Source organism: Tachypleus tridentatus, chromosome 5 (assembly GCF_004210375.1).
Source record: "Tachypleus tridentatus isolate NWPU-2018 chromosome 5, ASM421037v1, whole genome shotgun sequence".
Classification (NCBI taxonomy): domain Eukaryota; kingdom Metazoa; phylum Arthropoda; class Merostomata; order Xiphosura; family Limulidae; genus Tachypleus; species Tachypleus tridentatus.
Genome location: NC_134829.1, coordinates 43496609 through 43508955, shown reverse-complemented (window position 1 = coordinate 43508955; position 12347 = coordinate 43496609). Strand labels below are relative to the sequence as shown.

The window sequence follows — 12347 nt, the reverse complement described above, 5'->3', positions numbered from 1 at the left end:
CTTGTCTAGACATGCTTGTAAATTATTCAATTTTGTAAAAATGTGAAATTATCTAAAGTTGTGCTTGACGTGATGAGATTTAAGTTAGCCATTCTAGTTGATTTACGTGTATTGTTTCTCCTAACTGAAACTGTTGCTAAGAGACATGTTTCTAATGAGTAAGCATACTAAAAATATGTGGTTTCGTTTAGCTTGATTGTAGAATTAGAATATTATTTGTACAGAACATTGACTAACATTATTAGTGTTTAGTCAGATCAGTGGTAAGTGTGGTCCAGTGGTATGCATGCTAGGCTAGAGATCTGCAAGTTCCTTGTTTGCACCGCATTACTGTAAAACAAAGTTGGTGTTCTCTACTTTGGGAAAGTAAGTTAATTATAAGATTGACAATCAAATCTCACTGTTATTTAGACAAGAGTGTCCCAAGAACTTGTAGTAGATACCATTATTTATCTGCCTTCTCTCATGTATCAATTCAAAATTTGGGCAAATTAGAGTAGATATCCATAAACAAACATATACTAGGAAGCTCATTAAATTATGTTTTTATTATGATTATTTGCATTAAATATTGGTGCATTTCATGATGTCAGAAAAACATGCAAGTTCAAGAAGGCTCAATATAAAGCAATAAATACCCTATAACCCAAGCAGTTTCAAAAGTGTTCAGATTATAGGGTTTTTATCTGTTTAAATATTGGTGTTATTAATTGTTAGATTCTCCTTTTTTTACCATAAATTAATTTGTAAAATATTTTTCTAATATGATTGACTGACAGTTAAGATAATGACCAGATTTTCCCTAAATGTTTCAGTTAATTTAAGACACTAAACTGATGTATAATCCAGTGTAGATCCTTTTAGAATTATAAGTATCAGAAAATATTTTGGAAAATTTCTATGATGGTTAAAACTTTTTTTGTCTAAAATTATAGGGCTGAATTCACCAGTAACCCATAAATTACCAACATCTAACAATCCTGTTGACACTGTGTCTCAGCCATTGCTTCACATGTCAACACCAGTTATGTCTCCACCACAGATGGGTTCACCTGACCCTGTGCATGACTTGCCCCAGGAGCTTTTGGATGCTGGCTGGAGACGTTTCTGGAGTAGGCGAGAAGGGCGACCGTATTTTTTTAACAAGTTAACAAATGAATCTTTATGGGAATTGCCTCAGCTGGAAAAAGTAAATTCAACACAGGTGAGTGAAGTTTTAGGATTAAAGTATTTACAATCTTATGATCTTCAAATTTTGGCTAATTCTTGTCTTCGTCTCTAGTATGAAGGAAGAATACGTTTTAAAATAACATTTTTTTGTTTTATTTTTGTATCAGTTAAATTTTTATCATTGAATGTTTGAAATAATTTGGATTTAACTAGACCTTGTTGTCTTAATTGATGTGCACAGTGATATTATTCAAGATTTTGTCAACTAACAAATAACTGATATGGTAATATTAGCTTTTCTTGACCAACATCAGATACTGATATTTAATCCTTGTTTGCAGTTTGATCCCATTACTGACCCACTTGGCATTCAGATTCAGACCCCAACAACACCTCAGACTCCTTTACTTACATCAAGCCAAGTACCTCCATTACCACAGAGAGCAGGAGAAAAACGACGGACAGCACAAGAGACACCAGTCCCCAGCAAGCGTTTTATATTGTTGTTAGTAAACTAATACGTACAGATTCGTATTTAAGAAGTTCAAGAAGTCTTTCTTTGTATCAAAATTTATAAAATCCTTTGACAGATTTAGTGCATTGAAAAACTTCATTGTCCAAATGTCTAAATATAGATGAAATGCTGGCATAGACACTGCAGGCATTATGATTTTAAAATATATTATCTATTACTTCATATAAGGAGGCTAATATTACGTTCTTAGTAAATGAAATGCAGTTTTTCTATTTTGTTATCTTCAATACAGGAAAATTGTGAATGTAGAAATGCCTGAAGAATTCTGTGACGTACTTCTGTTATGATTCCTGTGTTAAATAGATTGATCAAGAAAGATAAATTAAAAACTTATAAATTATTGTCACTAGAAAGATTAATATTATGGATTGATGGGATTAAGATACTAAAAATGTTTTGGAGCTAAGATGAAATAGTTATGAAAGTTTCTTGATATTGTGAAGTAATATAAGGTATGATACTAGATACTTAAGTTTCAGAAATAGTAAAACTTTATGAATGTATTAACAGGCTTATTATTAATTAAAGTCTTGTCTATGTTTTTCATTTTCAAACTTTTGAACTTTTTAATTTTATTAAGTAGTTTGTGCTTGGTACTTCTGTTTTAGTTCAGATGTGTTCGTGTAGCTCTGTCTAGTACATGAGTCGGTAACCTGTGACTCTTCAACTCTCTTGCTGTCCAATTATTGAAATAAGGGTTACATGCATTGTGGTTTTCAGTATCTTGCATTTTAATCAATTTTAAAAAAAATAGTACTTGTTTGGGTTGTCAACTCCTTGTAGTTTTAGAAGTGGTGGTATGTTAAAGTTAATAGGTGACAACTATCATTATGTTGTTTGCTAAAATTTGTTGTAAAAAGATTCTTGTTAAAAGGTAATTTCATAAATTAGATTTTGTTATTAAAATGAATTGTGCTCAGGTTTTTGGAAAATTATTATTGAATGGACAGTTTCTCAGTAATTGTCACAAATCAGTATTCCTCTCTCTAGTGGTCCATGGGATCTAGAAATTCCTACCAATGTAATAATCTGGGATCGAACACCTTCACTCCTACCACCTCCTCATCCAGAAGTAGAGCAGTTCAGAGCATCTTTAGTTGCAAAACTTCGTCAGCAATATAAAGAAATGTGCCATTCTCGAGAAGGTAGGTGTTGTTCATTTAAATATTTTCTTCATTCTCTGTAGTGATTATTATTTCTGTTCTCTTGATGCAAATTATGTTTGCTCATAAATTAATGGTAGCCTATTAATGTTACATTTAGAGGTCTCGTAATTAACATTTCCAAAACATCCCTTCTTTCACACTACAGATGTAATTTGCCAACTATGGTTTCCTTCCTTTGCCCATCTAAACATTGGTCTGACGTTTTCTCACTTACTTCAGTCTTTTAGTTTAATTGCCCTTGGTGATATCTGTCTCATCACACTCAACCTATGTCAATGTATTCTTGATCCTGGTACTGTATATAAGCACCTCATTCATATTATATTATCACATTTTCTCAACAAAACATTCATGGGCAGGTTTCACTGTACAACAACTGTTGGAGATACTTTGATTGTTCTTTGTGGTACCCAGTTCTGAAACTGATTGCCACATCAATTTAATGATGAGTCGGGATCATGTTTTTGGCATCTGTCTTGGGTGAAACCTGTTTTTATCCAACACTATATATCCTCCAATTGGTTGGCTTTTTCAACATGTTGGACTCAGCTGACTACCATCCATTTCCTTGTATGGAACTGGCAGTCTGACTCTTACTTACGTCTCCTTCTTCCACTGTGTAGATGGTTCTTCTTTTGGGGATTAGACATTACATGAATTCCTCATTCCTTTGGGATGAGTGCACATGAAAACTTTTCTTTGGTCTCTGCATGACTGATGGATCATGAACAGTGAGTGACCCACTAGATTTACAGTCTCATTATTTAGGATCAAGGTCTTCCATCTTTAGTGGTGGTTAGGTTGGAATAATACCATGGCAGATGTTCCTCTGTTGCTACCTAATCCAGAGATCTAAGACTTCACAAATGCCTTGTTTCAGAGATGGTGTGCATATATCAATGTTTTATGACTTCTTGCTGTTCAAAGGGCAATGCTGGATCTTCTTTATTGGAGTTACTTCCACCAGGTTTTCCTACTAGCTTGCCATGTAGGAGGATGGCAATCTGGTTAGGTTGACACAATTGATATGTTACAAAATTCATTTCCCCAACCAGATTCTCCAGGCATAATGGAAATTACACTGTGAGGTATTCTGTTGGATTTTCTCTCGACTTTGAGCGCCAATGATTGATAAGTTTGCCACTCATCTGACCATTCAACTACTGACATTTTGATCTCCAGTACCTCATCTTTTGGGCACTGGCAATAAATACATTCAGTCACAACTGGATGGGATTTCACTTCTATGCCTTCCCATCAATTCAGCTGTTACCCAGGGTCCTAAATATGATTTGTTCTATCTGCTATTGTGTTCATTTGGCCACACTGGCTCAACTGGCTTAACATTGGTTTCTGCTTCAGCAGTACTTTCGGGAGTAATAACATCTTCCACTTCTTCATTGACCTTTTTTGTTGAAGCTGCTGCAACAAAAATCTGATGCCCAACCATCCTGAAGTTCAAGCTTTCTGTATGGAGGTTATTTAGTCCTCTGCACATCATTGGAATTTAACTTCAAAAGTTACAATGTATCTGTCTCGGTCTCAACATAGTCCAACAGTTTACATTTATTAACAAAAATGACACATATATCAACAATAGTGTATTGTGGAGTCAAGCACATACACTGTCCAGATGTGCCAACCATAGCTTATTTGTTAACCTGGTTCTTTGACAACGGTTTAGCATCTTCCACAATCACCTTCTATGAGACAGCCTTATCAAGTACTGTTAGATACTCGAATAGATGAAAATTGAGCCCCCATTACTCTCTCTTCTCCTTAAGTTATGTCATATGTTTCATCCTAAAATATCATTTCAGTTACCTAACTAGGATATTAAGATGGTGTTATACCCTTTATCTTGACATCCAATTGAGTCCTTAGCTTCATGTATCACCTTGCTCTTAAGGTTTATTTTTTATTGCTGCTGGCCTGCAGTCATCAACAGTCAAATTTGTTTGTGTTTCATGTGCATGTGATTCTTTTATTACTCTATCTATATCCTCCTATATGAAGCCAGATCCTTCTTAACAAAGGCACTGACAGCTAGCTTTTTACAGATTCATCTGACTTCTGTGACTGTCAGATCCTTGTTGTTTATTATGTCCAGTGAGGGAGAGAGGGCCTTTAAGTGTTATGTTGCCAATATTAATGGCTTTAGAGGTGCTGGACAATGACTTTTTTATTTGTTGAGATTCTTCAGTTTCTCAGGATTTATCCCTGGTTACCTTAACTAGGTGGGTACAAATATTGATCCATATTGCTTATTCAGAACTTTCTGCTGTGGCACTTATACCCAGAATAGTAGATGTCTTTTTACAGATGTTGGTGGGAGAGGCATTTGATCAGATCAAATTCCATTTGCAGTGCATAAATCAAATTCAGGATTAATCAGATGCTTGTTCTGGATGTAATGTCATTCCTCCCATTAGGGTACTAATTTTCTGTTGGCATGCTTACAATTTGTGCAGATGCATTCTGTATGGATAATGATCTCATTGGGTCCTGCAGTGTAAGAAGTAAGTATGTTTTGGAATTTAATATTTTCTTAAGTTGAAAACATATTTCCAATACTACTTACCTTGCTTCACAATCTCCTGCCCTTTCTCAACACTGTGAGCCAGTGTCAGAGACTGGAGATTGGGTCAGTCTTGAAAAAGTGATATTATCTAAAAGTAGTGATTATATATATAGTATCAGGTAGAGGATGCACGTGGAGAGTGTCGTAAGACAGATATCACCAAGGAAAATTTAGTGGGAAATAAAAGACTGGAGCAAGCAAGATAAAAACCTGACCAATGTTTAGATGGGCTTATAGCTGTAGTGTGAATAGAAGTAAGTATTATTGGAAAAACATTTTTTATTTACTAAAATGCTAACTTATGACTACTTCCTTTCTCATGATCATTGCTTCTTGCAAAATCTCTTATCACAGGTAGGTCAAAGAGCACGTTATGACCTCTTACAGAGTTGCATTCACAATTTAAGCTTATTTATTACCGATGTATGTGAATAAACTTGATATCACACCTCTCTGAAATGTGGAAATATTTACTATAAATTACTCATTAAGATATAGATGTTACTAAGGCAAGACCTAATTTTTTAGCCTTCAATCTTACTTGTTTAGAAAGTCATTAACTATTAAATTATGTTTAGAGAGTCATTAATTAGTAAACTGGACCAACTTGTCACACCCATCTGTACATCCTCTCTTTTACAAATTGCCAACAGGTCTTTCTGGCATATTACACTATATCATTTATAACCAATAAAAAAGCAAAGCTTTAATCTGTTGGGTTGATGTATAATGCTACATTGTTTTTAGTACAGGGTAATGTCAGTTTTATCTTCAGTTTGAAAGCTTATTTTGTGGTGTTTGGATTGGTTAACAAAGGAAATGAATTTAAGCCTCTTTTGTCTTATTTGTAAAGCCAGTTAAATTATAATAATTATAGGACATTATTTGTTTTATGTGTTATAATGTTGTGGGTTTTTTTATGTGCATTTTTGAAGTAAATAAAAATTGTTATAAAAAAGTAGGCTTAAATTCCAGTTGCAAATGGTCGAAGCTAAGTACTATATTCTTTATTAATGGTTGTATAAAATAACTAAAATGTAAAAATTAAAAACTTTTAGATAAGGTAATGAAATATAGTAGTAATAGTTCTTCACAAGGTATTCTTGCAAGCAGCTCATGTGTTACATCATTCAGTACATTACTATGGTAATGTGAACTATGCATTCGGCAAGTGATTTACAACTTGTGTTGTGAAACTATTAGTTAAACACAGCTCAAAGGGTAACAAAACCGTAAAATTAAGTAGAAACATGTGTGGAATTTATAAGCTATAAACTATTTACGTTAAGTAGCTGTGGTTCTTTCTTACAGTCTGTAGTCATTTTAGGAAAAAAAAAAGATTTATGTATATTGTATTTTTAACAGTGGTTACAATGTAGGTCAAATAAACCGAGACAGTTTAGAGTTATGGTATGGAAAACAACAGACAACTTATAAAGTTTTACTGAAAAACTTTTGACATGTATTTTGAAGGTTTTAGTAGTTATGTAAATGAAGCTTGAAAATTTCCACATGAAGAAAATTATTTTTAATCATAACATGAAAACCACTTTGCTTTTGAAGTGGTGAACATTGATTTCATACTTTCAGACAAATTTTTAATAAAAATATTTAATTAAATAGTATTTTTTGGGCACAAAAGACTTGTATTGTTTACTGAAAGTTTGTTAGATTTGTGAAGATACATGTATTAAAAAGTTATAGTATTGATACTGATGGTTATTTTGTGGTTACAGGTTTGGTCACATTAACTAACCCTGTGTGGAAAGAATTAATATATACTTATGCCAGTCATTACCCACATAACATAGGAGCAGAGGATTTGAGGACTTCCTAGTCCTTGGGCATCACTAGGTTTCCATTCATCCAGCTAGTTGGTGGTCATGCTGCCCTCTGGTGACTCTTGTTCCATATTCATATCATACTGTCTGGATTTTGCATAGAGAGAGCATGCTTCCCCTGCCAGAGTATTATACCCACACCTGCATTTTCATGCCTTTATACCACATCTTACTGTGGTTCTTTATTAAACATATTTCAGTCTGCATGACTGGAATATTCTTGTCACAACCAAATAAAACACTGGGCACTTCATGTCTATATACTTATGATAGCTGAGCCTCTGTTTTTGAATGTAATTCACTAATAATAATTTTACCTACTCATGAATATCTTAATTCAGTCAAGTCAAAATATTTTCTGCAGTATGCTGTGAGAGCAAACTTGTAAAATATGTTGTTAAACCCACTTGGTAGATCTGTGTTCTTTTTTCTAACTGTAGCTAAGCCTTTATAACTTTTATCTCTTCCATACAGTTTCATTAAATGCCAAAACATTCAACATTAATACATTCTGTCACTAGACTTTATGACAGTAACAAGAACTCTGCATTTTCCAGTAATGATTTCCAAGTCATACACATCAGTTCTTAACATCAAGATCAAATCTTTATCTCCATGCCGTTGTTGTTAATGTTGTGCTTTTCAGAGGTATCATAAATACCTTGTTTCTTGCAGATTTGGCACACATCCCAGGTAAATATATGTAAAACTCTAGTTAATTTAAGGCAGTATTTTCAGTAGATTTCTCATCACTGAATTATGTGGTAAGAGTTGTGTTTGACATAAGTGGGTAGTAATGTGGGGAACTACAAAAGACCTTGAACCACTGATTGTTTTTCAATCACAGAGTCATTCTAACTGTTAGATGAGTGAAACTCATTCATTGTATGCAAATGCTTTAAGAAGGAAAACATGAATATGAATTACATAATTTATCCATTAGAAGTTGCTGTAGAACCTTTATGTATTTTCTTTTTTCCAAAATCTCTTCTGGATATAGGCAAGCACTTTCCATTCTACTGCATCTACTGTATTTCAGCACTTGGAACTGCTCTAGTATTCCAAGAAAATCAAGAAACCAATTGCTTTATCTGATATGTATGGTGATGAGTCACTGTTGTTTGACCAATTATCCATCTGATACCATAGTCACATCAGCATATCTACTCAACAAGTTACTGGGAGTTGCTTTCATTGCATTGTTTTAAAGTGTCAGCATAGTTATCAACCAAAACCCTTAAGTGTGTCTGTAGCCTAGTTTTTCTCTTGCTTGGAGAATGATGGAAACATCTGTGGTGTGACTGCTACTTTTGGTTACTTTCAGTTTGCTTTATTGTACCTGTGTCTTTTCTGGTCTTCATTTGGACAGCTGATAGTCCATAATTATAAAGCAACTATGAGACATCATCCTTTGTCTGACAGATCACTGTCCAAACTAATGCTGCATGCATTATGGGGAGGAATTAAATCATGGAATACCACATGTGTACATAAAGATTCTGTAACTCTCCATATATCATGCAGTCCACTGTCCTTGAGCTTTCTTTGGGTGCCAGTGAATGACTTTCCCATTAAACACTAGCTCACTTTTAGCACGGGCAAAACTGACTGGTAAAATCCACTATATATCCATTCCAAGGATGCCAGTTCCAGACCTGAAATTGGAAATGATCACATTATGTTTATGGACTACACCTCCCACACTGAGCTATCTTACATTTAACGTTAACTCTATCACCACTCACCAGAACAAAATTGATATTCACTGGCCTTGGAATATGGAAAGAGGTCCAATGTCGTTCCTGCATTTCCTTTATCTACAAGGAATTCAGCATATCACTCTTGCACTCTTATTGACATGTACCAGTCCCTGACAGAATGTTTTAATCAAGCTGTCTACTACACTTCACCAAATTGGTGTTGAAGCCCAACTTGAGCTGTGTTCAGTCTCATAGAGTATTTACCACAGCATCTACTGTTGGTTTCTGGTCATTGCAGACCTACTGATCTGAAGACTGGTATTGATACCTTTGCCTACTCTCCCAATTGGCAAAATGTTGATATTTTGGAATGACAAGTACTTGCTGAGCTGTAGGCTAGGACTGACAGCTCTGTTGTCTTTGTTGTTCTGCAAAGTATGGAAAGTGTCTTTGTCAGTTTTTGGTAAGTCTACAAGCCGAGCAGATGCCTCACTTTTCCTTTTCTGGACATTGTTTACATGGAAGCATTAGTTGTGTCTAATAGTTTTTTCATAATTGCCAAAATAGTGAAGAATGTGTTAACATATTTGCCAAATGACAAAAAATAAATTAACCTTATGTTTTGTAAGTATAGAGTGGTACAAAAAATACACAATAGTGTTTTCAATTATTTGTTGAGAGAATTAATTATATTTTAAAATAGGCAGTAGAAGTAAAGTGCCAGTTTGCCACATATTGCAAGTGACTATCATTTGGAGGGTAGGTAAAGTGTGAATGACTAAAATACAGTAATGATTTTTGAGACTGACTTTGCTCTTGGTATTTCAATGTAATACTGGTGGATTGTATTCATGTTTCCTCATTTTGAATATCAAAAATATTAGTTTTTGTTTTCCTTTCAGAAAAACCTGTGTAACTCTTTTTTTCATATTATATTAAAAGTAAATTAAATATTCAGGTATTGATGCACCAAAAGAATCCTTCAATCGGTGGCTGATGGAAAGAAAGGTGATTGACAGAGGTAATGATCCTCTCCTTCCGAGTAACTGCCGACCTGAAATTTCTTACACCATGTATCGGGAGATTGTGAACGACATCCCTATAAAATTAGTCCGACCAAAGTTTTCTGGAGATGCACGGAAACAGCTATCGAAATATGCAGAAGCTTCTAAAAAAATGATTGAATCTAGGTTAGTTTGTTAGTTCAACAGTTTAATCTTGTGTCAGTTTGAGCTTCACAGAACTTTTCAAAATCTACATTACCCTTTTCACAATAAAGAATTATATTGGAGGAGATAAATTCACTCATCCCCAGTTTGTTTGTTTTTTCCAGAAGATTCTTTGACCCTGATATTGTGTATAATGTAAGCATTGCCTCCCACTTTTCCAACAAGCAAACAGTTTCTAATGAATAGATTGCTTGTCATCTTATTAGCTCACTTACCTATCCTTGGTCTGAAGTACATTCAAATGATATAAATCTGTATGTGATACTTACTCTCATAAATGCCACTATTTACTTGTTGGCATTTCCCACTTTTAAAACTTGCTGTTCTTAATATCCATCTATGTTTTAGCAAAAGCACAACTGGAAAGAACAGTGACCAAAAGTTGGTATTAGGGTTTGTATAAAAGTATTATTTCTATTTGTATGGTAAATGATGGAGAAATACTGTCTTTTTTTGTACTTTTTGTGCAATAAATTATCCTTTTCTTTTTATTGATAATGCTGTAAACAGTCAAAATATTCATATAGTAATCTGTACTTTCTAATATTTTTTTGCATTTTTGTTGTTCTACACAACAGTACTCTGTCTAACTAAAGTTAATGTGTGTCATTTGTTTCTACTGACCCTGTTAACCTGTAATTGGAGTCAAACAATTTTCTTTCAGTATATTTCAGTGAGATACTATTTCAATATTAACCCTGACCTTTACTTTACTTTATTGCTATTTTTGAGATTTTATTTCTTATCTACCAGTACTGATTACTGTAATTTGTTTGTTGTCATCATCGTGTCATTTCTGTAAAAAAAATAATAGTATCGTATTTGTAAGCATGTAGATAAAGGTATGAAGTTTTAGTTAATTTTAGCATGTATGGCTTATTTAATACACATTTTCAGAAAATGAAGCTTATGATATATTTCTCTTGATTTTAATTTTAAGCTCCTTCACCTTTCATTTACAATGATAAACGTCATATGAAAGTCCTGTAAAAACAATGACAATTTAATACTCTTCTTAACACTTGTGGCTTCTGGCCATCAAGGATTAACTTGATATCTGTTTATTTCAATTTCCAGTGTTATCATAATTCCCAGCTTTCATTGATTTATAATTATAATTTGTTTCTATCCATGTAAATAGATTTCAAGACAGTAAACATTTTGTGCTGTGACTTCATTTCCTTGATTGATTGTTCTGTAGCTTTTTTTGTCTGTTAGAGAAAAGTTAGTAAATTACAACAAATTTGTATTTAACAGAGTATTTCTTGAATGTTAAAAACTAAAACATTGATTTTTTATGGTGTATTTAGCTCTTGTTTTTTTTTGTCTGTGAATTATTCTGGAATAAACTGTCTGACGGTTTATCATCTACCAGTTTTTCATATCTCTGGTTTTTGTAATATTATAGACCAGAATTTGAGCAGTTTCTGTAATATATTTTTGTTCTTTGGTACCTTGTTTGTGTTAACTTATTAATTTTAAACTTATAATGAAAGTCTTTGTGTCAGACTCCTGTTTTCAAGATCTGTTTCATTTATGAGTTGAAATATCCTGTGGTGAATTTACTTATTACTTAGATCATCATAAAATTGTATTCTTGTGATGAATTTATTTTTTACTTAGATCATCATGAAATTGTATTCTTGTGATAAATTTATTTATTGCTTAGATCATTATAAAATTGTGTTCTTGTGATGAATTTATTTATTGCTTAGATCATCAAAAAATTGTATTCTTGTGATGAATTTATTTATTACTTAGATCATCATAAAATTGTATTCTTGTGATGAATTTATTTATTACTAAGATCATCATGAAATTGTATTCTTGTGATGAATTTATTTATTACTAAGATCATATTGTATTTTGTGATGATTTATTTATTACTAAGATCATCATGAAATTGTATTCTTGTGATGAATTTATATATTACTAAGATCATCATATTCTTTGATGAATTTATTTAAAAGATCATCATGAAATTGTATTCTTGTGATGAATTTATTTATTGCTTAGGTCATCATAAAATTGTATTCTTGTGATGAATTTATTTATTACTTAGATCATCATAAAATTGTATTCTTGTGATGAATTTATTTATCACTTAGATCATCATAAAATTGTA

At 33.0% G+C, this 12347-nt stretch overlaps 1 protein-coding gene across 4 annotated transcripts in view; it reads left to right on the top strand.

The window, feature by feature from the left end:
* Nucleotides 1–12347, top strand: part of LOC143251032 (mRNA (2'-O-methyladenosine-N(6)-)-methyltransferase-like) — a 38271-nt gene that overhangs the window by 4262 nt on the left and 21662 nt on the right. For all 4 annotated transcript variants that reach the window (XM_076502319.1, XM_076502318.1, XM_076502316.1 and 1 more), the window contains exons 3-6: nt 936–1204; nt 1512–1675; nt 2696–2850; nt 9952–10183. In XM_076502319.1, coding sequence (XP_076358434.1) covers nt 936–1204; nt 1512–1675; nt 2696–2850; nt 9952–10183 — 820 coding nt within the window. The remainder of the gene's footprint in view (nt 1–935; nt 1205–1511; nt 1676–2695; nt 2851–9951; nt 10184–12347) is intronic.